Here is a 27,655-nt window from a genome sequence, read left to right as displayed (position 1 = left end):
CCCTCTATCGCTTAGGCGCATCGAATCTGACACAACTCAAAAAAAGGCGAAACGGCTTCCTCGGCCATGTCGCCCCTCACGATGCTCAGAGCTGTGTGGGAGTCAACATTCGTCCTCCTCTCTGTCCTTCCTGTCGTCCGCGCCTCCCCTTGGTCGCTCCTCCCCCGACTGCCGCCCGCTCCTCCCTCGGCAGGCATTTGAATAATATCTCCCACCTGCTTCCTTGTCCTCTTCCTCAGCTCGCATTCGAGGGAGGAGACGCCTCGCCCTCAGATCGGGAATGTCAGGGCTTGGATTGCGCAGATGGGGGAGAAGAAGAGCGTGAGACCGGTCCGCTCTAGGGGCTTTTGGGGCTCCATGTCGCCGCGGATCGGGCTGACGCGGGGCTGGAGCTTCCTCGGCCGATCCCCCTTCCCCGTGGCCTTCCTCCTCGGCTCTATGACCGCATCCGGGCTCGTCGCCGTCGTCTTCTACTGGTTCGTCGTCTCTGCATCTCGACGCACCCCCGATCCGGCCCTCGTCGGGTGCCGTCCGGACAGCGAGGGCTCCTGGTCCGTCGGGGTCTTCTACGGAAAGAGCCCCTTCTCGCTTTCCCCCATCGAATTGGTACGTAAGGAAGCTCGTCTATGTCTAGAAGCCGGTGTCTTGTTCGAGCTTGCGGTTATGATGGCTTTTCTTTCCTACAGCATGGGAGCAGCAACCCTAACAGTTCCGCTTGGCCGATTGCCAATCCCGTGCTAACTTGTGCGGGGCCATCAAGTGCAGGATATCCTAGCAATTTCGTTGCGGATCCGTTTCTTTATCTTCAGGTTCGAGTTCAGTTTTTCTCCACTGTTTGTTAATTGGTAAAGGTCTTAACAGTTTACACCGGTACGATTCATCAAGTTGCTTGCATTTACAAATAAAGAAAGCTCATTGATTGGGAATACAAATTTAGGGCACACCTTATACTTCAGATACCATTATCTAAATAGTCTACTTTACTTTTATATACTTGAGTATAAGATGCCGCTTCTGAGTTGGAAACTAAAAGAAAAATGAGTTCTTGACATCTTTTTCAAATCTGATAAAGTGTATGTCTGCTAAGTCTAAGATATATCTTCTGTGCTTTGAATCTAAAAGAAGAACGGTTCGATGCCTTGGTCATTAGTGAAAGAGTATATATATAGGGGGTTTATTTCATGCTTAAGTTTAGACATGCAAGGGTTTATTTTGGTATGTTCTCTTGTCTAGGAGGTTAAGTCACTGAAGATATTTTTTTAAATTGGTAATTGTCTTGCTTAGGAGTGTAGCATAACTTTGGTAAAATTTTAGTTTAGGTTGGATTTCTTTCCTATTTTGTTATCTAATCTATGTCCTAGTTCTTTTTGGGATTAGAGCCTTTAAAAGTGAATCAATCCCTCCATGGTTATCTCATTGGTTGCATAATAATATTTTTTAATGTGTTTTGATTTATATATGAGATTATTTGCTTTTTGTACTGTAACAATTTGGTAGTAAAGTCGAGTTCTGAATTTAGTTTGTTTTTGTGTTCTCCATGCCTTGTAATGCAATCTTTTTGTTGATCGCTCACACATCACACAGAGATTGACTAAAGAGCCCTCTAATAATCCTTCGAGTCTTCTAAAGAGTCCCCTTATAGTTCATCATCTTTAAGAAAATTTAACATTTCAGTAATCATGACATAGACTCGGACTATCAACAAGAGCAACCTAAATTATATCAACATAAGGAAAAAAAAATAGAAATACAGGTTTCTCTTTCATCAATTGATAAAATAAGCATTTAACATGCCATTAATTCTGATGTAGCCTCATATTACCCTAAGAGCACAAAATAACAAACAAAATTAGATCAACATACAGATAAATTACAAATGCAAGTTTCTCTTTTATCAATTGATAAAATTTCTTAGAGCAATTCTATTAAACTATCTACAAGTATGTATATATTATAGTTACATTCTGAGTCAAAGATCTAGTTTTTTGCCTACCTTTATCCATCATGTTGAGTGTTCTACTCTATATACAAGAGAGACACGTTGATATTAGAAGAATTGCATTAACTAATGGTTATTGTAAAAGATATGCTAATGCACCCTGCAGACTAAAACACAGCTATGTAAGATATGTGAATGCAAACTATGCATTCATTAGCCTAAGTAGTCCCATAATGACTCAACAAAAAACATTTATATTGATTCCCACCGTCACTTATTGTGTGATAAAATTGATTCTAATGTATATTTGTTTAAATTTTGAACTTAATGAAATATTGGTTTAATTTTCAAATTAGAGAATTGACTAATTTAGTTTTGAGATTGTCAAAGGTCACACTTGGTGCCATCAATCTCAATGCTATCATATTTATACTCAGTGGCAGCTGTGTAAATGAGACACCTTTTGCTCCTCATGGTTAGATGTGTTGTTTTCTTATTTATTGAAAGGGGTGATCCAAAAGGAAGAGAATAAGGGAAGAAAAAGAATGAAAATATATCGGTTCCTCACTCTTTGTGCAGGTGACCAAAGAAAGATGACCAAAAAGGTATATTGACTAGACCTAGAGATGCAATGGTTCCTTGCGCTTGGAAACAATGAACTAACAAAGATGTTGGCAATTGGCGTGAAGGCGAGGTCTCCTTGGTGGGTGAGAGTAATGCAAGTTAGGGAATTATTTATTTTAAATTTTAGACAAGGGTATTTTGATAGATTTTCTCCTAGTTTTGTTTGGGCTGGAGCTTTAAAAGGGACTCAATTCCCCCATGTTATCTCATCTTTGCATAATAACATTTTCTTCATGTTTTATTCTTTGTATAAGATTATTCTAGTTTGGTACTACATCAATCTGTCCCTTGCCAACTGTAATGAGGCTTTTTTTGTTATCTCTAAGGTTGGAGCTACAACTAGGTTTGATGGGAAAAACAAGTCTTGCATTTCCATATTAGAAATCCATGTGCTCCGGTCTCATATCTCTCAAGCTATTCCTAGTTGAAGTTTTTGAACTTGTATGCCACGTAGAACAATTGTTATCCAAAATCAGACAGTCTGGTTTTTGTAGTTACCAAAATCTAAAATAATGTTATGTTCGCATATTGGTAAATGATGACTGATTAACAAACCTCGAATTCCGATCAAGAATATTACTTTGAAGTAAACTTTGTTATAGTTTGCCTCTCTGAAGTCTTAAATGCCTCACTCCTAGCTCCCGCTCCCACATTTTAGATTCTAGTAAGTTGTCATTTGTTCTGTTCAAAACTGTTCTAAATTGCTCAAATTTTTTATTAGTGACGGTCGATTCATTGGAGATATAGACAGTTCTAATGCAATAAGGAAAGGAGTTAAATTTGGAGAAATAAACTAAATTAGAAAAAAAAATTAAAGACAATACGAGATTCATTGACGCATCTATAATTAAAGGAAGCAAACTGAAGAATCATTTGAGATTGGCATCTAATTGCAGAATAATATGAGATTAACACATCTGCAATTAAAAATAAATTGATGAATCATTCAAGATTGGTGTCTAATTGAAGCATAATCTGAGATTGGCACATCTGCAATCAAAGGAAACAAATTGAAGAATTATTCAAGATTGATGTTCGTAACAGAGTTTAAATTTGTTTTTTTTTCGCTTATTAATTTAAAGTCAATTAGCATTATCCATTTTGGTAGTAAATAGGGAATAATTATAATTACAATTAAGTTTATCAGATTTTCACGGGTTCGAATCCTGGAAACAGCCTCTTGTGAAAAGCAGGGTAAGGTTACCCTGCATGACGGGAGCTTCGTGCACCGGGCTGCCCTTTTTTTTTTTTAGAATTATTGTTTTTGCATTTGTTGTTGGAATAAAAGAAGTCTAGAACCTTGAAATTTATCTTCTTTGAATTAATATTATGCCTTTCTCTATGAGGTTCGATGACTTGATTTTCGTGCTGCATCAAGTTTATTCTTATTTGGCTAAACTTGAGAGGCCTAATCGAGCTCAACTTAGGGGCTAAGTTCTACCTTTTATAAAAACTATATTCACTAAGGCAATCCTTTTAATTGCGAGCACATATTGTAAGAAATCCAGTATGGTGGGTATTTGCTTGAGCATCTACCAATTATTTCCTGCATTTCCTTTTGTAGAATAACTCCAGTGGATTGGCACAAACATTTTTAATCCCAGTTAAATTATAACATCTACTATGGTTATTCTTCTCTCCTATCACAATTTACCATCTTACCTTTGAAGATATTCTTTGAGGCTTGCTTTTATTGCAATTGTGCACTCTTGGGCAACCCTTGGATATGTTTTTCAGAATGGAATGTGAACTCCAATATAGCAATTGCTGGTTGAGTACCTTCATCTGATGTGAAGTTCATCTTGAAAAATAATTGTATGATTGCGGCTCATGAATGAGCTTTTGTCAATCTTTGATCATAGTCAATTGTGCAACAGATAGAAGTGGCCTAGAACAACAAATTGTCATGAAGAAACTGCTATACCATATGAACTTGGACTGTTGGGCTGGTAGGTCATGTGTGTGCCTTCAAAATGAAATCTTTAATGGATTATTTTAGTTCCTAATTCTTTTTTTCCCCAAAACTCTTTACTGTGTTATTTCTTGGTATCAGTATATTTGCTTGTTTTCTCATATATTCAAATTTGGTTCTCTTTATATTTATCTGTACATTGTTATATGCTGTGTGCTTCCTTGTTTTCCTTTGGTTGGCTCAACATAGTTCAGAATATGAACTCTTAGCTGGATGTAAATAAGTCAATAGAAGCAAACACATGCAAATTTATGTGCTTATCTTTTGATGTCAGATGATCTCTGACATCCACAGAGTGCTAATTTCATTTTCTGCTATTCGTGATTGATTTTGAAGAATGGTGTTATGATTTACAAGTCCTGGGAATTGTGTTCTAATTGTTCTTTTACTGCCTAACTCAGATATGCATGTATCATTGGATGTTCTATGTCTGTTTTTTTAATGCTATGTAAATGTAATTTTATTTGATGCAGTTCATTTTGTTCAGGACTCTGTTCTGTACTTATTCTTTGAGTCGAAAAGTACCACTGCTATGAAAGGTGATATTGGTGTTGCAAGAAGCTTTGATCATGGTGGCACCTGGGAATTTCTGGGCATTGCTTTAGAGGAGCCTTGGCATTTGTCTTATCCGTTCGTTTTCAGCTATCAGAACCAAGTAAATACAACCTGTCATCTTTGTTTTTTCACAATAATGACCTATTAGGATTAGGAACAAATCATAAATTGAAGATATGTTTATTTTCAACTGCCATGAAATTAATTGTCAATTGTGTTTTATTAAATTAATCAAGTAAAGATAGGAGTATTTTTTTTTATCATTTTAAGGTAGTACAAATTATTGGTTTTATGAAATTACTGATAGTGTTCCTTTGTTAGGTTCATTCTAGCGTGTTCAATAAACAAAAATATATTAACCATTTAATTAACTTGAATTGTAGCACTTTTCATAACAAAGTTGTAGATTATTCTCAAATGTGAAGTTCAGGTTAGCTTCAAAAAGATCATTCCCTTGTTCTAGAAATTAATATCATAACCAAAATACTATTGGTGTTTATATATTGTACCTAATATTCCACTTCAATGATCTTTCAGATTTATATGATGCCTGAGGGGAACAAAAAGGGTGAACTTCGACTCTACCGAGCTGTAAAATTTCCACTTAAATGGACTTTGGAGAAGGTTATCATAAGGAAGCCTCTTATAGATGCTTCCCTGATTCAGTATGAGGGTAACTTTTGGCTCTTTGGTTCAGATTTTAGTAGATTTGGTGTTGAGAAGAATGCTGAGCTTGAAATCTGGTACAGTAGCTCACCTCTTGGCCCTTGGAAGCAACATCCCAGAAATCCGATCTACAGAATTGACAAAAGTTTAGGAGCTCGAAATGGCGGAAGACCCTTTATATATGAAGGTTCTTTGTACCGTTTGGGCCAGGACTGTAGTGAGACATATGGCAGAAGGTTGCAGATTTACAAAATTGAAAAACTAAATAAAGAAGAATTCCAGGAAGTTCCCGCCAATCTGAGGATTGAAGAATCAAAGAAAGGTCGAAATGCCTGGAATGGCATCAGACATCACCACTTAGATACTCAGCAGCTTCCTTCAGGAAATTGGATTGCTGTTATGGATGGAGACCGTGTTCCTTCTGGTGATTCCATAAGGCGTTTTATCACGGGTTGCACATACACCCTGCTGTTGTTTTTCCTGGTCATGGTCATGTCCATCCTGGTAGGTGCAGCAAATTGTTGTTTGGCATCTAATAGAAGACATGAATATTCTTGGCTTAGAACTCGTATGCATCTGAACTTCAGGGCCCGAAGATACATTACATGCATTAAAAGCTATGGTTCTTCCATCAGGTCAAGGGTAAATCCAAAAACATGCACCGGCAAGCTAGTCCTCAGCTTACTTGTTCTTCTTGGCATATCTTTTGTGTGCATGTCTGTCCATTTTCTAACGGAAGGTAATGGAGCTGAAGAAGCTTACATCTATGAGGGCCAATATTCTCAATTTACAATGGTCACAATGACTTACGAAGCTCGGCTTTGGAATTTGAAGCTTTATGTGAAACACTACTCCCAATGTGAATCAGTAAGAGAAATTGTAGTTGTATGGAATAAAGGAAAGCCCCCAAGCGAGAGTGAGTTTGACTCAGCTGTGCCTGTGAGGATACGTGTGGAAGAGCAGAATTCTCTTAACAACAGATTCAAGGTGGACCCTCTAATCAAAACAAGAGCAGTTCTTGAGCTAGATGATGATATATTGATGACATGCAATGATATAGAGAAGGGCTTTAGGGTGTGGAGGGAGAATCCTGAGAGACTCGTTGGTTTCTATCCACGATTAATTGATGGCAGCCCATTGCAGTATAGAAACGAGAGATATGCCAGGGGGAAGAACGGTTACAATGTTATCCTCACTGGTGCTGCTTTCATGGACAGTGAGTATGCTTTCAATAAATATTGGAGCGAGATAGCAAGAGAGGGAAGAAACTTTGTTGATCATTCTTTCAACTGCGAGGACTTGTTGATGAATTTCTTGTATGCTAATGCCAGTGCAGTGCGGACCGTGGAGTATGTTCATCCTGCATGGGCTATCGATACTTCAAAGCTGTCAACTGCTGCAATTAGTCGCAACACCCAGGTGCACTATGACATTAGAACAAACTGCTTATCCAAGTTCTTATCCTTGTATGGTTCTCTTCCCTCAAGGTGGGAATTTGGTACTAGGGTGGATGGTTGGGATAGATAGACAACGTTCTGGAATCTACTATATTTGGTTCGATACTAGTGTTATGTTCATGCCAACTCCAGAACAAAGATTTCGCAACGATAAAGTCCTCACACATTTCCAAGATGAGTAGCAGACCATCTGATGAAGGTTGGTTAACTGATCTCAAAGACAGATCCTTATTGCGACATGAGATATGCACTGATTTGCAATGATGCTCTTTGTTTCTCTTGTTCTTGCCGGAGCTGCTCAAGTTTCCGGTTTAAGATGTAGCCTCTACTTATAAGTTGCTTGTATTTCTACCGTACTTTGTTTCTCTCATGTAATATTTTTTATCGGCCAAAATACATTATTATTTTTTTCTCTATTGTCATGATTTTTTAATGCAATGTAAAATCGAGGAGCCACATCAGAACTCGGTTGTTGCGTGCATTTACTCAATATTCTCGCCTTTGATTCTGGTTAGGTAACTATTGCATAATTGTAGTATTTAGTACCATTTTTCTGCTTTAATTGTGGTGATTTAAACTTGAAGGCGTCAGCAGTTGTAAATTATCCAGCCAAATCATTATTATTAAACTGTGCTTATTTAATTGCTGTGGATTTTACTTTGACAATTTCTCACGTAAAAGTTGAGAATTTTTCAACAGATGTTCTAAATTTAGATTTTTTTAATGATTTAAATTTATTTTAGTTTAAATGAGTTAGTTTATATTTGGTTTGAATGATTTTTTTTTTATGAATGAAATGTAAATTTAAAGACATTTTTTAAAAAAAACATACTGTTTTAAATGATTCGAGTTTAGGTGGGCCGTTAAATTATTTTATATTTTTTCTATTAATTTTTTATTTTAAATATCGCCATCAATAATAATCTCATTAGATATTATATGTTTTGTGTAAAGTTAGATGATAAATCTGATAGAATGGTAAACCAAGATGGAAAAAATAGGTAATAAAATGAGAGAAATAAATTAAGATGTTATAAATATATTTTATAATTTGAAGATTTTAATTATAAGAATTAAAGTTAACCCACAAATGACCATAATAATAAAAATTAATTATAAAACAAAATTCGCTTAATTCCTAATTATATTATATGTTCATTTTGTTGGATACATATGAATGCAAAAGTGATAGAGGCAAAAGTGATAGAGGAAAAGACACTCCATTGTCAATATATTTTTAACCATATATTGGAGTAAATATGATTTTAATCCTATAGTGAGAATTTCAAGGGATATTAATTAGTTTGTATTATTTCACAAGTATTATAGTTATGAACAAATGCATAAGGAGAGACTTTCTTCCACGAGTAGGTCCATAGGTGGTGTAAATGTAGGGCTGAGATTGCACTGAACGAAGTTGACTCATGTTCAAGCATGATCTATGTGCGTTGAATGCCGGACTGGTAGAGGTAAAATTTACCCAAGTGAATGAACCAACGTTTTGTCACTTGAATATTTTTGCTTGTCGCTTAAATGTAATAGATGCACTAATCGATGATTAATGAAGAATCTGTAATCTCCAGATGTTTGAGCTAGACAGGTTAATGGGCAATAAATGACTTTAATTCGGCCATTGAATACTATAAAAGTCTCAGTTCCTATATAAGGAGGTTGTAACCAAGGGTAAGACAAAACTAATAACAAAGATTTTCCTCGACCTTCGTTCCTCCAAATCTTCTCTTCGCCGTGCATTTCCGCTCGGTGGTTTGTCCGTAATAGCAATTGAGTACTTTCTCAGCTTGCCACGAACTGTTGGAAGATTGTTAGTGCAATCGTTCTTGGGTTTTTGGTCGACTAGTTTGACTACGTTGAAGTGAATTTGAGTTTGAGTTTTGATATTTGACCAATATGTTTAGAAAATATATGAAAGAAATCAAATAGGTTAAGGTTGACCAAATACTTGATGATATGTGAGAGAAAAATCAAGTAGGCCATGAAGAACTGAATATTTGACTAGCAAAGTCCTAACTAGAGGGTTAGACAAGGGTAAAGTCCTAATTGGATGTTAAGTAAGGCAAAATCCTAACTAAAGGTTACGTAAGGGCAAAGTCCTAACTCAAAGGTTAGGCAAGGCAAAGTCCTAACTCGAAGATTAGGCAAGACAAAGTCCTAACTCGAGGGTTAGACAAAGAAAAGTCTAAGTGGGTCAAGGAGGACTGCATGTTTGCAAAAAGGGAAGTCATAATTGCGGTTATACAAAGGAAAATTCAAGTGGGTTAAGGAGGATAGTACATTGGCAAAGGGAAGTCCTAATTGCGGTTAGGCAAAGGAAAGTTTAAGTGGGTCAAGGAGGATCACACATTGGCAAAGGAAAGTCCTAACTACTATTAGGCAAAGGAAAGTCCAAGTGAGTCAAGAAGGACTGCACGTTGGTAAGAGAAAAGTTCTAATTGCAGTTATGCAAGAGGAAAATTCAAGTGAGTCAAGGAGGACCACACTTGTTAATCGAAAGTCTAAGGGAAGTTTGCATGAGATGGAAAATCTAAGTGGATCAAAGGTTGACTGAGCACTTGGTGAAGAAGTCTCAACATATCACGGTTAACCGAATGTTGGGTAAGGGAACCCTAGACTTGGTTTAAGTGAGTTAGGGTTAGACAATCAATTGAATAATTGATTAGGCCAAAGTCAATCAATCAGGTGATCGATTAGGGGTTGTTCTCACGAGAACAGAGAGACGCTAAATTAATTGGCTAATTGATTCAACCCTCTTCAATCGATTGGGTAATCAATTGAAGTGGATTTTCGTGAAGCATAGTATTTTATTATGCTAAATCTATCGGGAAAGTGCCCAATCGATTGGGAGAAACTTATGACAAATAGTGGGCTTCTGAATCAATCAAATGATATATTGTGCCACATGAATCGATCAGGTGATAGATTGGGAGAAGTTCGCAAATGAATATTTGACTTCTAAATCGATTAAGTGATTAATTAAAAAGACTTGTAATTGATTGGCTAATATATTAAGAGAAGAAGAAAAGAGTTGTTGCGAGGTTTGGACAGCTAGATTTGCTTGGATCTGACGTGGTAATTATTTGGGGGTAAGGTCAATCGATTGAGAACCCTAATCCGTAGAAAATAAAGGTGTTTGAAGATTCAAATAATCACTTCTTCTCTACTCTTTACCACCAATTTTTGGACGATTCAGGGCGAAGTGTTGCACACTTCCGAGTCTACAAGAGGCGTTTCTAAGCAAGAAGAAAGCAAGAAAGGTTCTCATTATATTGTATATTCATTTCCTTATTTTTATTATATTTTTCTTTTTGTGATCTTGTATGAGGTTTCTCCATCTCTGGATTGTTTCTGAAAAGAAGTAATTTTCATAGTGTAAGATGTGCACTATGTGGATCCTTAGATTAGTCACCTCAAGGAGATGAATATTAAATTAATCCTTAGCATCGCTTCAAGTTTTTCTGCTGCAACTATTTAACAAGATGAAATAATTGGAGTTAATCATCCCCCTCTAGCTCCTAGAGTGTCCTAACACGAACAACCAGAGCTTGATTGTGTATGTGATTTTGTCGTTGTATCTTAGAAAATATACATTCATCATAACCTCAAAGAACAGCCGGAGAAGGATGAATTTATTTTAAGAAAACTGCTTGAAAGCATATCTCAGCATCTTCTTTTTTTGCAACTTAGACTCTGTAGTTGAGAGTCTACACTCAGACTCGAGAGTCGGGAGTTTGGAGTTTGCATTCAAAAGTCTGTAACTCGGATTCTACAGTCGGGAGTCTACACTCAGACTCGGGAGTCTACACTTGAGAGTCGAGAGCTGGGAGTCTGCAACTCGAACTTTGCAGTTGGGAGTCTGTACTCGGGAGCCTGTAACTCGAACTCTATAGTTGGGAGTCTACAAGTCAAACTCTGCACTCGGGAGTTAGGAGTCTGCATTCGGGAGTTGGGAGTCTACACTCGGAAGTCTGCATTCGGGAGTTGGGAGTCTACACTTGGGAGTCTGCACTCTAACATATAAGGTAGCTAGCCTAGCTAACTCAGTTGTCCCAAGTAGCTCTTCCTTCCCTGCTTGGTAGCCTAAGATTATTAGCTCAAGTCAACTCAATAGATAAGTTTGATTTGATCTATAATTTCAATTCAGACTACTTCCCCTCTCTCTTTGGCAAGATTGTCCAATAATCTTAAAACAGATTTGGTTATGTTGAGATGATCACAGAAGGTGTTGAGGTGCAATAGACTCATCATATGAAGACCCCCTCCCTCCGATTGGAAATGTTCTAATCAACCACGAGGAAAGGTTAGAAAAATTCATGGATTGAACTTCTAGAGGTGGCAGCAAAAGATGTTCTTCTACTTGATTACACTCAATCTAACTCAATTCTTGATAGAGAACCCTCCTAAGCATACTAAGGATACTGATGTTCAAACCATCAGTGCAATGGAGGCATAAACTCATTCTGAGTTCCTTTACTGAAACTATATCCTCAATTACCTTGCCAACTTGTTATACGCAATATATAGTACAAAGAGAATGACTAAGGAGCTATGAGAGTCCTGTAAGGATCTTGAGTGCAAAAATAATACCAGCACAACTGAATAAATAACAAGATCCTTTCCAGAAGATTCATGCGAAGGAAACTATATACTAGTTGAGTTGAGAGTTCTACCTTTGTTGCGTAAACGCGAACTCCCAATAGTAATTTTATCCTCAGTGAATCTCAGCACGATCAAGTGTTCATGCCTCTTTTGGTATCCACATGAACATGTTCCATCTATCTCAAAAACTCACAAATATAGAGAAGAAGAACCACCTAAGGTTATGCTAGCAACCAAGCAAGAGGGTCTTGACCAAGGAGGAAGAAGAAGGAGAAGACAAGCCAACACACAAGTGTCATCCACGAAAATCATCAAATATCCTTTTGTACTCTTCCAAGAATACCAAAGGTCTTTTGACTTTTGGTCTTCTTTTGATTAATGATTCATTAATCTCTATTAATAGACATTATCCTTGTTAAGTGGTTAAGTCTAATCTAATAAATTTGATTCGGATTAGACTCAATTCAATAATCCAACGATTGGATTCATTTGAGTCTAAGTCAATGAGTCTAATTCGTATTAGACTTAATCCTATAGCCTTATGGTCCATCATATTATAGTTAAACTAAAATAGTTTATCTCCAAATCAATATGTTCTTTATGTGACCTAATAGACTCTCGTAATATTGGTAATGTATCTAAAACCACTTAGATACATAAGCAATGAGTGACATCTAGCAAGACATTATTGCTACTCAAGTGACGAGAATGTCGAGATCCAACCTAACATTTCTGTGTCTATTATCATGTATGACTTGGTCTTTCTATTCTCGATATATAGATTGATTAATGAGTCATAGGCTGTGTCATTTTCTTATCAATATTTGTGTTTCTTAGTCGCTAAGTAGATACACTCAATTAAATAAGTTCAATATCTCAAATTAACTAATTTGAGCATGATCATACATTATTGTGTCCTACTTAATCAATGAGTCCACAGATATCACTTCCATCATATGGAAGAGATAAATCCCACCTACATCACTCACATCTCTCTGTATAACTTATTTCATACAGTGATCAATTTTATAGTCCACTTTGTTACATGTGACATTTGATAATACTAAAGTACACAACTCCTTATGTAAAGAACTGTAGTGATTGCAAGTTTAAGGATTGTTCATACCAATAGTCACTATGAGAATGTTTATGATACTCATATAACGATCTATGAAATATCTCATTGCGGGTCAATTGAGTACATATTCTCTAATATATACCTATGTGTCTGTTGGAGCAATTCTAATGGTCCGTGCGACCATGTGTTTTGATGTTTGGGCAAAGAGTTAAGTTAGGTTCACCCTTGTATTGATATACGTATTTGAGTTGTGTAGGTTTGCAGGATACATATATGACTCAGTTTGATGGCTTCAGGTTCGGTGAAGGATGGAGCATCCGAGGTACAGTGGACAAGGCAACAAGGATAAGGGCCGAGGGAAGCGACTTCGAGGCATACGCGAAGGATGACATTGGGGACGAGCCGCAGACTTGAATTCATCCGAGGGACGAGAACCAAAGGAAGTAAGCTTGAAGGCAAGAGGTCAAGTCTACAAGGAAGAGTCAAGTGAGTCATAAGGATGAATGTCTGAGTGCTGAGAGATTATACTCGGGTACCAATCAACTGGTGGTTTCATCAATCGACTAGTGCAGTTGACTGGGTAGTCAACTAGGGAGCGAACATAATATTTCTGTTCTCTCAGCCAGTGTGGAGCAGTCGACTGGTACTTTCACAGTTGACTGGTATCGAGCCATTGGGATGTAACGGTCGAATCTCCACAGAGGACAGTCAACTGACACTTTCACCAGTTGACTTGTGGACGAGGTTTTCCAACCCGTGACCTATATAACTAAGGCTTTGAAGCTTGATTAATGTTGACGAAATTAGTGGTGGTTAACCCTAATTAGTAGTCAACAAGTGCCCAAGAGTTTTTTGTGTTCCAAGAGATCTTGGTTGAAGTTGTGGCGAGGTTTCTTTACCCACAAGGAGACTTGAGATAGTTGGAGTTTGCCGAGGCTAATCCACCGAAGGATTGAGGGATCGCCCACCTTACAGACAACTATGAAGTAGGATCAAGTTATCTCCGAACCACGTTACATCGACGTGCATTGGTTTGCTCATTCTTTCTTAGTCTTTAGCTTGTTTGTTTTGTATTATTTCGCTGCGCAAACTAACAAGTGTAGGAAGCTATTGACTTGGGAGCACCGCCTATTTAACCCCCCTTCTATCCTACCATAAAAGATCTCCAACAGTGTCAACTTGATATCTCATATCTATGACTTGTGAGATTAAGTCATTAATTGACCTACATACTAGTCTCAATGTATTAATATTGTCTCTGCATATTAATGCTTGACCAAGAATAGTTAAGAGTAGTGTCATATATATCTATAAGCCTCCACTATCAATTCAACCAATTGATATACTGTATACTAAAACCTACTATCATAGGATATTATTATACTTATTTATCTGAAGTAATAATAATAATAATTTTCTTTTATTAATGAAATATGACATAATATGTCCTAAGTTAACCAACTTTTGATTAACTCTTAGAACTTACACTAACAAGTCCTTGGACAAAAAGTACAAGACAAAGGATGCGGCGGCCAAGAAATTTATTGTGGGCATATTCCTGGACTACAAGATGGTTGACTCTAAGACAGTGATCAACCAAGTCCATGAGCTTCAGGTGATCTTGCACGAGATTCACTCAGAAAGTATGGTTATGAGTGAAACCTTTTAGGTGGTTGCTATCATTGAGAATCTGCCTCCTGGCTAGAAGGACTTCGAAAGCTATCTGAAACACAAGCGGAAGGAGATTAACGTGGAAGAACTCATTGTTAGACTTCGAATTGAGGAAGACAACAAGAGTTTTGAGAGAAAACTCTTCTCTCAACCTACTGTGAAAGCCAATGTAGTTAAGCACGGTCAAAATTTGAAATGGAAGAACTCCAAAGCTTCCAAGATAGGACTCAAAGGAGGCATAAGGAAGAAATTCTCTGGAATATGCTTCAATTGTGGATGAGTCAGTCACAAATCTTCGAAGTGCAGAAAGTCGAAGAAGAAGTAGGAGACCAACCTGAGCGAGGAACCAGAAATAGACAACCTCCGTTTTGTGGTTTCCGAAATGAACCTGGTGGGTTCAAATCCATAGTAATGGTGGATCGATACTAGAGTTACTAGACATATTCGCTACAACAAAGAACTGCTCAACAACTTTGAAGAAATCAAAGATGGAAAAAACTTATTCATGGAGAACTCAGCAACCTCGGACATCATGGGCCAAGAAAAAGTAGTGTTGAAGCTAACCTCAGGCAAGAAGTTAACTCTCAATAATATGTTGTAAGTTTCAGAGATTCGGAAGAATCTAGTGTCTGGATCACTGTTAAGTAAGCACGACTTTCGTATTATTTTTGAGTCAGACAGAGTTACTTTGTCTAAAAATGGAATATTTTTAGGAAAATATTATGTAATCGAGGAGTTATTCAAGCTCAGTGTAATGAGTATTACTCCTAAGGTTAATAAAATTAGAAGTTTTTTTACTTATGTGATCGGGTCTTCATATTTGTGGCATGGTAGACTAAGACTTGTTAACTAAGATGTGTTACGTAGATTAATTAACATGTAAAACACACTTACATTCCTTCTTGACCCGAAACACAAGTGTGAAATTTATGTTGAAGCGAAAATGACAATGACTTCCTTTCAACATGTTGAAAGAAGCAATGAACCACTCAGCCTAATTCACACAGACGTGTGTGGCCTAAAAGGAATACTGATACATGGTGGGAACAAATACTTTATCATTTTTATAGATGATAACATAAAATATTATTATGTGTATCTTCTTAAGAGTAATGATGAAACAATAGAGAAATTTGTTCTTTATAAGAATAAAGTTAAAAACTAACTTAATAAAAAGATTAAGGTGATTCAAAGTGATCGAAGAGGTGAATATGTATCACCATTTACTGAGTTGTGTTCTAAACATGAGATCATACACGAAACAATAACTCCTTATATTCCTATGCAAAATGGAATTGCTAAGCAAAACAATTACACTCTAAAAAAAATGATGAATGCTCTTCTATTAAGCTCTGGATTGCCAGAGTTCATGTGGAGGAAGTTGTGTTAACAACTAATTATCTTTTAAATAAGGTGTCCTAAAAGAAAATAGATACAAACCCTTATGAGTTATAGAATGGAAGACAACCGTCCTACAAATATTTATGAATGTAGGGTGTTTTACTAAAGTTTTGGTGTCTAATATGAAAATAATTAAGATATGCCCAAAAACTATTAATTCCATATTTGTTGAATATGCACATAATAGCGGTGCGTATCGATTTTTTGTGCATGAGTCACAAATATCGGATATATATAAAAACTCGATAATAGAATAGAGAAATGTCTCGTTCTTCGAGCATATATATCCGTATAAGACATGAGAAGAAGCTAACTTCTCAAACAGACATATGAAACACAAGAAGAAGAAGATGATGAACCAGTCGAGATTGAGCTCGGACAAAGTAAAAGAACTCGTATATAAAAATCCTATGAAATAGATTTTATCACTTTTATGTTGGAAAGTGAACCCTATAGTTATTCAGAAACAGTAAGTTATTTTGATAGACCCCACTAAATTAAATTGATGGTAAAAAAATTGAAAGCAAAAAGGAGAAAGATGGAACTTCAAAGTAGGGGTGGTTTGATATGGTATATCAAACAATTAATTAATATACCGTTATCATACGAAAAGTTTGGTATCAAAAAATTCATATTGATATCGTACCAAAATTTTGGTATACCTAAATTCCAATCTGGTATCAATTCTATACTATTTATAATAAAATTTTGGTATTGATATGGTAAACCAAAAATTTTGATATAAATCTTATATCGATACTGATACCGAAAATTGATATATTTTGTTATATTTCAATATGGTGAGTATGATATACTTAATTTTCGATATTATTTCCCACCCCTATTTGGAACAGTATTTCAATTGCTTTTAATAGCCTCTTCCTGTTGAAAAAATCTGGTCAATTCGATAGAAAACCAAATTAACTGATATTTTATTGATTAAGTTTGTTCGATTTCATCAAAAAATTTGATCTGTTCAATTTGTTCAACAAATTTTGATTTATTCGATTCAGTTTTAACCAAATACTCAACCTTAGCCCCTGAGCTACGATACAAAGGTAAGGTAATTTGGGGGAAACTTAGAGTATCATGGTTCAATTTCCAACTAGAGTATACTTAGTTTGCCGACTAGCATAGTCTTACGACACTTCAGGATTTATCTAATAGTAGATGGAAAATTTTCATGAGTATGAACTAATTACTTCCTAGATTAATTGGTTCGAGAATTGAATATCTAGGAAAAAAATAGATTAAAGCTATAAAGAATAGTGTAAAATGTAAAATTCACAATTTAGATTAAAAAGTGACGTTTTGACTAAATATGCCTTACCGCCCTTAAAGTGGTTAACTAACTATTTAAGCTTCGATTCTCAACTGTAGCAGAAGTAGAGAACTTCCTTCAATAGAATCACAAATATAAGAAAATTGGATAGGCTTATTTGAGCACTTTCTAATTTATCTGGGTATTTGATGAAAAATTTTCATGAGACCTATTCAAAACGGTGAATACCTTAATTAATAAATAAATAAATAAGTTGAGGGTAAAACGAAAATATATCCATTTTATATTAAATGGGTCGTTTCAACCCAAACATACTAATTGGGCCTTATCGAACGCGATATTATCGACAGACGCACCTGCATCGTTCTCACTCTCAGTTCGTGTTCATGGCGTTGGCGTTTGCCTGCTTCCCCTTAAACCCTTGCCCTCCCCTCTCGCCCCCTTCTCTCCTCCCCTCCTCTTCTTCCTCCTCCTCGATCATGGTCGTTCATTCGACCCAAAGATCGATTCTTACCAGCTCCAATTTCTGTTGCTCGGTAGTTCGTCCCTCGGCCGGGCGTCTTCGATGCTCCGATGAAGAATTCCCGGAGGACGGCCCAATTGATTTTGAAACAAAGGAGAAAGATATGGAAAAGACGAGAAAGAGGAGGAAAAGAAAGCCGAGGCCCAGTTTCAACGCCCAGACCCTTGAGCGATGGCCCGTGAAGGTCTCCTCCTCGAGGTCTGCTTTGGATCAAAAGTTTCAGATTTCTTTGGACGCTCCATTTAGTCAGCCTTTGGATGAGTGTGGGGCTCCCGTGATGGAGTTTGGAGCTTCAAATGAGAAAGTTGATGAAGAGCGAGGAGGGAGTAGGTTGCGCTTAATCATTGAGAAGTTAAATGCAACTGAGAGTGGGAAGTCTTCAGATTCAGACCTTTTATATGAATCCTTTGGGAATTCTGTCGACGCAGTTCCTCCTATGGCGAATCGTATCGTGGGCATTCCTTTTGGCATGCAGACGAAGAAGTCGGCTCCTTGGGCACACGCAGCTAAGCATGATGAAGATGGTATCCGTTATGGTAACTACAGCGAAGCTTTGGTAAAAAATATTGATTTTGGCAAAGATTATGTGAAGCCGAAAGAATTGAATTTGGTGGTGGATAAGGGTAGAAGCTTCAACTATGGTGATCCTATAAATGTCTCTCTGGAGGAAGAATTTCCTGTCCTTTCTTCTGACATGGACGCTCTAAGCTGTCCAGCAGTTAGTGTTCCATTTGGAGAAGAGATATTCAGTTCTCAGGAAGCTGATTTAGATTCTAAAGTTGCGGATAAGTCCCCGGTGAGAGATGATGAGTTGAGCGAAAAAAGAAGAGAGTACTGTGTTAGAGAAAATGCTGAGAGGTTCAACGACCATAAGTGTTCAAGTTCCTCCAATGTCGGTATTGGTGTCTCCATCTCTTCTGAAAACCTGGACATGTTACTGGTGCTTAATTCTGGGCACGATGACCTTGACGTAGCCAGTCCAGTGCCTTTACCATGGGAAAGAGAAATTGATTCCATGGAGGGTGAGCAGTTGCAAAGGAGTAACACTGAACTAGCAGAGAGGACTATACCAGAGCCGGAACTGCGGAGACTGAGAAACACTTCTTTAAAAATGAAAGAGAGGATGACTGTGGGGCCAGCAGGTGTGACTGAGGCTGTTGTGAAATGCATCCATGAGAAGTGGAAGGAGGTAGAAGTCATTAAGTTAAGGTTTGAAGGCCCAGCCAACCTGAACATGAAGAGGACACATGAGATTTTAGAGGTTAGTTTTTCCTTTTTTTAAACCATCTTGTCAAAATGTTAGATAATTATAATTGTTCTTTGGCACAATTCCATTGAAGAAATATCATATTAGCCTTTAAAGATATGTGTTTTGAGAACTAAGATCTATGCTTTATTATCAAAAGGGTAGTTGACTGCTGCTATAGGAAGTGCGACAAGAAAGGGAAAAATGAAGATAATAGTATCAGAACATGCTTAAAGGATCACCATTTCACACTAACATGACACTTTCGTGTAAGTGATCATAAATTCTCTTCATGATGTCATAATTACAAAAAGAAATAAATTGAGAAGTTGCAGCATTTGAAGCAACAAGAAGTAATAAAAAAAAATATCTTCTTGGCTTTTTAGGTATGAATTTTAAGAATCAGAGAGATATCGGCCTCTCTCTCATATTTGATGTCATCCATGATGATAGCAAAAGGTGATTACGCTCATCCCACACAACCCATCCCATGTTATGTGAAGGGAGGTAAATCATGCAGTCAGCTTATAACCAACCACCAAGTTGGCTAGGGGGTGGGAGGGATTTTTTTCCCCGAGGACATGTATCCGTCGGGAATTGATCTCTTGCCCTATTGTAACAAGTCTGCCACCCTCTAGCCAACTGGGCATCCCGTGGGGACTTGATGTCATCCATGATATTCTTATAGTTCGTTGTCCCTCTTATTAATGGTATGAAGAAAATGAATAAGGTCCTGAAATTGATGCAAAGAACATTATTGGAGTAATACCCTTTGTTGTTGTAAATGTCCTGGATTTAGTCTTCATTGCTCAAATAATGTTTTTCTTAACACAAAATTTCCTAACTCCAAGTCTTAAGTCCTTTTATCTGACAACTAATATGATATTTTCTTGTATTTCAATATATTTACAGATTAAAACCGGAGGCGTGGTCATTTGGAGGTCTGGAAGGTCAGTTGTGTTATATAGGGGAATGGCTTATCAACTTCCTTGCATCCAGACCTACTCAAAGCTTTCTGATGCCAGTTCTTCCCATAATCCTTCAATGGGAGATTGTTCTAATCTTATTATTTACAATCAAGCGGAAACTTCAGGTGCAATTTCAGGGAGCTCTAAAGCTGATTCTATGACATATGAAAACCTCTCTGAAGGATCTCCAGCTACAGCTTATATTGACAGTTTATTGGATCGGTTGGGTCCACGTTGCAAAGATTGGTCTGGTTGTAATCCACTTCCAGTTGATGCTGACTTGCTGCCCGGTCTAGTTCCTGGTTACAAACCACCATTTAGACTTCTCCCTTATAAGACCAGAAGATCTCTAAGAGATAAAGAAATGACGGTTTTGAGAAGGCTTGCTGGAACAATGCCCCCTCACTTTGTTCTAGGTATGGCATGATTATAAATTCATGTGAATAAATTATACTTTCTTTCATAATCGCTACTGAGTTATCAATATTTGTCCGTTTGTGTAGGAAGAAACAGGCAACTCCAAGGCTTGGCTGCTGCTATCGTGAAGTTATGGGAGAAAAGTTCTATTGCTAAGATAGCCATCAAGCGTGGCATACCAAATACCTCTAATGAGAGAATGGCTGAAGAAATTAAGGTGGAGAGTATGATATGATTTATTGGTAGGAATTAGAAATTTCTTTCTTTTTTTACTTTCACTTGTGAATATTAGTTGATTGATTTGCGAAGTCAATTATCTATTCCTGTACAAACATGCTTTTGTTTTGCAAAACCTTATGATCAACAATTTTCCTTTCACTTGTTCTTTAGTAGATGCTGTTCAAGAACTTGCCTTTATTCTTTCTTCTATTTCTCCAGTTGAGAGGCTTCACTAATTATTAAGTGTAGTGATTCAAAGGTGAAGCTTTAAAACCTTTAAAAGTTTGGCAATTTTGTTTAATCAACATCTTCAACACTAGTATCCCCAAACTATGCTCAGAGGATCTAAGTTTGAGTCATGATACTTTTAGTGTATCTTATAGAGTAATTGAACTGGGCTTCCATGTCCCCCTGTATGAACTCCTGGTTCAACACTATATGCCTCGATAATATTTATGTTTTTTTTCCTTTTTTGTATAAACGATCAACTTCCATCTGTTGGAACAATCTGGGTACCATAGGTTTTGATATTTGGGCAAAAGTTTAAGTTAGATTTAATGTTGTATTTGATATGCATTGTGAGTGTGCAGAATAGAATACAGGTACAAGAAGGAAAGTCCAAGTGTGAGTCTTGGCGGTGTAAGTCCAAACATGTAGTCTTGGCAACGTAAATCCAAGTGTGACTTGGCAATGGATGAAGTCCCAGAGGCGCGACCTCTTGGCAAAGAAAGACCCGACAACAATGACAAGGCCGATGGAAACTCTAGAAGACAAGGCATGAAGGGTGGGGAGGCATCCGAGAGACGCGAGGGATGGAGGAGGCTATAAGGCTAGATTTAGGTTGTGCCGGTAAGGACGAGTGCATGAGAAATTGTACTTAGGGTAAAATCCTAGGTTTAGGGTTTTACTATAGCAGTTTACTGCAGCAGTACTGTAACAGTATTAGTCGACTGGTAGCAAATAGAATGCCTTTGTTCTCTCAACCCATATGGATCAGTTGACTGGTGTTTTTATCAGTCGATTGGTATCGAGCCGTTGGCTTGTAATTGTCAAATTCCACTTAGGACTAGTCGATTGGTGGCGGGAAAGCAGTTTGGTTTTACTGTTGCAGTTGCTGTAGCAGTACTGTAGCAGCATCAGTCGACTGGTAGGGAACAGAATGTCTTTGTGCTCTCAACCCATGTGGATCAGTTGACAAGTGTTTTTATCAGTCGACTGGTATCGAGCCGTTGGCTTGTAACGGTTAAATTCCACTTAGGACCAGTCGATTGGTGTTTTTACCAGTCGATTGGTGGCGGGAAAACAGCTTGGTGTTTTCCTCCCGAGCTCTATTTAATAGAGCTCGGGGTGCTTGGGCATGGTTGACGAAATTAGTGGTGGTTAATCCTAATTAGAGTCTCCAAGTGCTCAAGTGATCTTGTGTGAGTTGTGGTGAGGTTTCTCCACCCACAAGGAGCTACGCGAGCTAGCCGGAAGTTCTTCGGGGAATCATCCACGACGGATCGGGATCGCCCACCTTACGGAGCCGTGGAGTAGGAGCTTTATCTCCAAACCACGTAAACAAGCGTGTCTTTGTGGTTTGCTTGTCTTCATTCTTCTTGTTTTAGTTTAACTTTCTATTTGTTAGTTTGTTTTGTATTCCGTTGTGCACTAACATTATAAGAAGTAAATGATTTGGGTGAGACGCTATTCACCCCCCTCTAGCGGACGTCAAGGTCCCAACACCATCTACCTTTGCAATAATTATACCCACTGTACTGCTGCTGAAGAAAAATTGTTAAACAAAATCAGTGGTACATGGAAAAGAAATAAGATCTGATAGAAGATACAAATGTTTCTCTACCAAATTGATCTATTTCTCACCGGCTTTAATAATTGTAGCAAGACAAATTGAATCAATTATTGTAGAAGATGATGTGAGGGGTAGATGGAGATAAGTGAAAACTCTAGTTACTACAATAAAAAAATGATTTGCTGGTTTGAAGGTTGATAGTGCTACAGATTTAGATAGAGTTCAATAGAGGGATAAAATTCTTATAAATGAGTAAAGAACCCCAAATGGTTGGGACAAACTTGGCTTGATGATGAAGATTATAATAATGATTAACGATTCTAGTATACAGTTTGTGACCTTCACAGGTGTCACACCCATATGGTTGTGTTTGGATTTAGTATCAGCACAAAATGCCTGCTTGAAGAATTATTGTGCTTATCATCTGTATGGTTGTTCTAGCAATTTGCTTAGGTTGCATGTCAGAGTTATTTAAGTATTTTACCATTTTCTCGGTATGATTGTGCATATAATTTTTAAATTTACTGAAATATGTCTCTTTCTTGTTGATGCCAAGAAACAGCAAAATAATTTTTGATTCCCAACTTTATCTGCAGAAATTGACAGGGGGAGTGCTTCTTTATAGAAATAAAGAGTATATTGTGCTCTATAGGGGTAATGATTTCATGGCACCTTCAATTAGAGAGGTTCTTATAGAAAAAGAAAAGCTAGCGAACATTCACTACGATGGCGAAGAAGTAGCTCGGTTGAGAGCATCAACATTGGTTGCTGATGTCAAAAGTGATAAGGGTCCATTAGTTGCAGGTACCCTTGCAGAAACAATGGAAGCCAAACGCCGATGGGGAAAACCATTAAACCCTGAGGAAAGTGAAATGGCAAAGAAGAATATGGTTCTGACTAAACATGCATCTCTAGTTCGATATCTTGAGAGAAAGCTAGTATTTGTAAGTTCTGGAATGCAAAAGACACTCTCATATCCTTCCTTTGAAGTTATAATTTTTTTTTTTCAGAATCATCATGAAATGTGATATTCTTTTCGGATTCAGGCAAAATTAAAGGTCAGGAAGGCTGAGAAAGCTTTGCGGAAAGTGCAGGAATTCCTACAGCCGGCAGATCTTCCAACTGATTTAGAGATTGTTACTGATGAGGAGCGTGCTTTGTTCCGAACGATCGGTCTTAAAATGAAGGGTGCTCTACTTCTGGGTAATCACTATTCTCATCATTTTATTTGAAATATTGTCGATATTGCTGATTACAACATGATCTTATGCTTATTGTTGAAATATTCAGGGAGACGGGGGATTTTTGATGGAACTGTTGAAAACATGCACTTGAATTGGAAAAATAACGAACTCGTCAAGATTCTGGTGAAGGGGAAAAATTTTAAACAAGTAAAGCACATTGCAATTTCTCTTGAGGCTGAGAGTGGTGGGGTGCTGATTTCCCTTGATAAAACTACCAAGGGCTATGCAATTATCTTCTATCGCAGCAAGAATTATCAGCGACCTCAAATTATAAAGCCCAGAAATCTATTAACAAGGAGACAGGCATTGGCACGCTCTATAGAACTCCAAAGGCGCGAGGTAACACCATTCCCTTATGCACTGCTTTTTCTCGATAAAATATGTACTTATTAAGCCGCCCTCTAATGCGCTATTTGCTTACTTTCAGGCCCTGCTTCATCATATTTCCACTCTGCAGGATCAAATTCAGATGCTAAAGTCCCAATTAGTATGCTCTTTCTTTTATATGATTCCATTTTTAATTTGAAGTTTATATCACTTGAGAACATCTCAGCTCTTATTATGTTCTTAGGATCATATGCAAGGCGATGAGGGTGGAAATCAAGTCTTGAATGTGCAAGTCAACTTAACATCATGTTCCGATAACAAGAATCAGGTGGAGGTAAGTATGCAGATTGTTGTCTTATAAGTAGCTCAGTTAACCAAGGTATGTAAACAATTGTTTCATGCTATTTAATCACAAGAACTCAGAGAAGTTCGAGTAGCTTGGAATTTTAGGTCAATTACAAGTCAAAATCTACTTAGTCTAACCGGGAAATAAAACTATGCTATAGATCCAATGGAAATTGGATTGTAGATGGATGTTTTTATGCCAATCTCTTGCTCATATCAGGATGAAGGGGAAGAAGCCTTTCTTGAAACATACAGCAGTCAAGATGAGGAGGAGGAGGAGGCTTCTCAATGAACTAACAAATGCTAGAATAGTAAGTCTAGCAATCAAAGGAAGTTTTATATTCTTTTGTTTAATCACCATCATTATTATTATTTTAATAATTCAGGTGCTCAAGCTTCTTTTGATTAATTTTAAAGGTAAACTGTGTTTCCTCTCACTTTGTTTACCGGATAAATCCTGAGCTTTAGGCCCATTTAAAGGTTGATCTTTTGGGATTCGAATTTTGATATCTTATTTGTTCTCCTTAAATGTTTTATTACGATATATATAACACCCACCGTCATCATTTATCTTTTCCTTTTCTTTGAAATAAGTCATCAATCCTGTTTGTATTCTTACTTTTTAGTTCCTTTTTGCCATTTCTTCTTAGTTTGTGGACTGTGCTCGATATGGCTCGATAGGGATCGGGTAGTGTCGAGCTCGGTCTGGTCCACAGGTTAGGATAGGTGAGGTTGGCTCGGCTTGCCGGTTTGACCTGACACCTTAGTGTAACTCATACATAAAAAAAAAAAAAAAAAAAAAAATTTATATTTTTCTGATTTTTAATAATTTTTTTATTAATATTAATATAAAAATATTGAGATACATGTATTATGCTGAAATAACTGCGGGAAAGGAGTTCTTCGCTCGATCAGCCACGTATGGCTGCGCACGGTAGCCTGTACTGCAAGTTTTCTGTCCACGTAAAGTCGACGTGGCTCGGTTGAAAGTAACTTCGCAGCGAAGTCTCGGAGAAGATAACCATCTCATCGGTTAAGCCACGTCGACGTCTCGGTCGTCGGTTTGCTTATCTTCGTTTAGAACTTTCCAGAATTTGCAGTCGCCACCTCATTTTCCTCTTTCTCGAACCTAATTAATTTACAAAAGCACCCTCATCATCCTTTTAATTTTCCACGCGACGCCGTGGCGGCGGCCTGCTCCTTTCGCCGCCCCGCCGCCGCATCTCCTCCACCACCCCATCCATCGCGGCGTCGGTGCCCTCTCCCTCCGCGTCGCATCTCATGAAAACCTCCGCGATGTCGGCGGGGGTCATCTCCGCCTCCGCCAGTAGCTCCTCCGCCTCCAGCATCCGCGGGTGCTCCTGCCCTGCTTCCAGGTAGTTCCTCGCCAGAATATGGAACGCCGCCGGCCCGCAGTACGATAGGTGGATCTTGCGGTCCATCCGCCCCGCCCGGAGCAGCGCCTCGTCGAGCCGCTCAGGGTGGTTCGTGGTGAAGATCATGAGCCGCTCCCCCACGCACGACGACCAGAGCCCGTCCACGAAGTTGAGCACGCCGGAGAGGCTCACTGTCGATGACCCGAATCCGTTGCTAGCCGGCGTATGCTCCTCTTCTTCCTCTTTCGATTTGGGATCTTCTTCGTCCTGTTTGTTCTTCTTCTTATTTCGACCGGTCAAATCGAGCAAACAATCAGCATCCTCGATCACGACGACCGACTTGGAGGTGGTGGACGCTAGGAGCCGGCGTAGGATAGTGTTGGAGTGCACCGCCGTGAGCTCGAGGTCGTACACATCGAACTCGAGGAGATTAGCGATAGCGGCTATGAGGCTGGTCTTCCCTGTTCCCGGCGGGCCGTAGAGGAGGTAGCCTCGCTTCCAGGCGCGGCCGACGCGGGCGTAGTAGTCGCGTCGGGCAACAAATCGGAGGAGGTCTTGGCGGATGTCGTCGCGGAGGGCTGGATCAATGGCTAGGGTGTCGAACGTGGAGGGATGAGAGAAGGGGACCGGAGACCAGAGGCTACGGTGATCGTCCCCGAAAATTTCAGCCCGGTTGGTGAAGAGGTGTCGCTCGCGGGAGGCGCTCGCTATGCGCTCCGCCTCCTCTAGAACATGGGGGATGTAGGCGGAGCGCACGACATGGCTATGGCGGCGGTGGAAGGTGAGCTCGAGCGACCGGTGCTCGGCCGCGCTTGAACTGCTACGGAAAGGGTAGGAGGAACTGTCCTGTCCGACGACGACGGAGCTCCACCGGAGTGGTATGCCTCGGAAAGAGTCGTGGGTGGTGTGGCAGCCAGGGAGGGAGGCGGCGGGGAGCGGGGACTCACGGCGCTTGTTGAGGCGGACGACGGCGGCGTCATCGAGGCAGCGGGCGCCGAGGTACACATTGGCGGCGCTGTAGAGCTCGTTGGCGGAGCAGGTGGCGACGTCATACTCGTCGATGAGTATCTTGGCGTCGTCGATCAAGCGCACCACGATCCCGCGGAAGAGGAAGCTGATGAAGCTGTGAAACTCCGGCGGGAGGAAGTCGCAGTACGCCGTCCTCAGGAAGAGGATCGTGGCCAAAACTGAGCCTATCGAGCTCCAATCCCAATCCATGCTCTCGCAACTCTCCAATTCGCCACTCAATCTCTGAGAATGATTTACTGGTTTGATTGAAGGTTGCTATAGGTCTCTAAATATAAATAGAGACGGGACAAATCCATATATTCGAAGATGAAGATGATAATAATGATTAATAATTCTAGTACACAGTTGGTGATCTTTCACAGGTGTCAAAACTTTGCTATCAGCACAAAATGCCTGAAAAATTATTGTGCTTATCATCTGTAAGGTGGTTCTAAGGTTGCACGTCGGAGTTATTTATGTCTTTTACCCCCCCTTTTTTTTTTCTCTGTAGGATTGTGTGCATATAATTTTTTAAATCTTACTGAAATATACGTCTCTTTCTTGTTGATGTCAAGAAACAGCAAAATAATTCTTGATTCCCAACTTTATCGGCAGAAATTGACAGGGAGAGTGCTTTTTGTATGGGGAACAAAGAGTATATTGACAGAAAACTAGTATTTGTAAGTGTTGGACCGTGGACGTCCCAGGAGGAGAACAAAATATAAAATAAAATATATACATAATACAGTAATTTAATGTGGTTAGGAATTTTCGATTCTTGCTGTACGGTCTACCATCTTAGTAAAACCACCACTAGTTCTTTCGTTGTCGGATATCTTCTGTAAGTAGAGAAATCTCTCATAACACCGGTTGTTATGCAAATAATACAAAATAAAATAAAGATGCAAATATCAACTTTACTTTGAGCGCT

The 27,655-nt window shown here is 38.6% G+C and overlaps 3 protein-coding genes across 4 annotated transcripts; 2 read left to right on the top strand and 1 right to left on the bottom strand.

Moving 5' to 3' along the window:
• Positions 1 to 42: 42 nt before the first annotated feature.
• LOC122046231 (glucosamine inositolphosphorylceramide transferase 1-like) lies at positions 43 to 7,694 on the top strand. Its single transcript, XM_042606836.1, has 4 exons — positions 43 to 606; positions 687 to 809; positions 5,023 to 5,190; positions 5,628 to 7,694. Exons 1-4 carry the CDS (start codon positions 304 to 306, stop codon positions 7,281 to 7,283), a joined length of 2,250 nt encoding a protein of 749 aa, XP_042462770.1. The 5' UTR covers positions 43 to 303; the 3' UTR covers positions 7,284 to 7,694.
• Positions 7,695 to 17,589: 9,895 nt separating this feature from the next.
• LOC122046230 (CRM-domain containing factor CFM3, chloroplastic/mitochondrial-like) lies at positions 17,590 to 24,849 on the top strand. Of its 2 annotated transcripts, XM_042606835.1 has the most exons (10): positions 17,590 to 19,043; positions 19,941 to 20,412; positions 20,500 to 20,630; positions 23,021 to 23,368; positions 23,471 to 23,627; positions 23,715 to 24,007; positions 24,096 to 24,155; positions 24,240 to 24,329; positions 24,561 to 24,651; positions 24,727 to 24,849. In XM_042606835.1, exons 1-9 carry the CDS (start codon positions 17,646 to 17,648, stop codon positions 24,630 to 24,632), a joined length of 3,021 nt encoding a protein of 1,006 aa, XP_042462769.1. In that variant the 5' UTR covers positions 17,590 to 17,645; the 3' UTR covers positions 24,633 to 24,651; positions 24,727 to 24,849. The 2 variants fall into 2 exon arrangements, with proteins under 2 accessions (XP_042462769.1, XP_042462768.1); XM_042606834.1 differs by having other exon boundaries at positions 24,561 to 24,849.
• Positions 24,850 to 25,193: 344 nt separating this feature from the next.
• Positions 25,194 to 26,981, bottom strand: LOC122046229 (AAA-ATPase At3g50940-like). The gene has a single exon (XM_042606833.1). The coding sequence runs from the start codon at positions 26,932 to 26,934 to the stop codon at positions 25,504 to 25,506; it is 1,431 nt and encodes a 476-aa protein (XP_042462767.1). The 5' UTR covers positions 26,935 to 26,981; the 3' UTR covers positions 25,194 to 25,503.
• Positions 26,982 to 27,655: the final 674 nt, after the last annotated feature.

The sequence above is a fragment of the Zingiber officinale genome, chromosome 2B, assembly GCF_018446385.1.
Source record: "Zingiber officinale cultivar Zhangliang chromosome 2B, Zo_v1.1, whole genome shotgun sequence".
In the NCBI taxonomy this organism is placed as follows: domain Eukaryota; kingdom Viridiplantae; phylum Streptophyta; class Magnoliopsida; order Zingiberales; family Zingiberaceae; genus Zingiber; species Zingiber officinale.
This window is presented reverse-complemented; position numbering and strand designations above follow the sequence as displayed.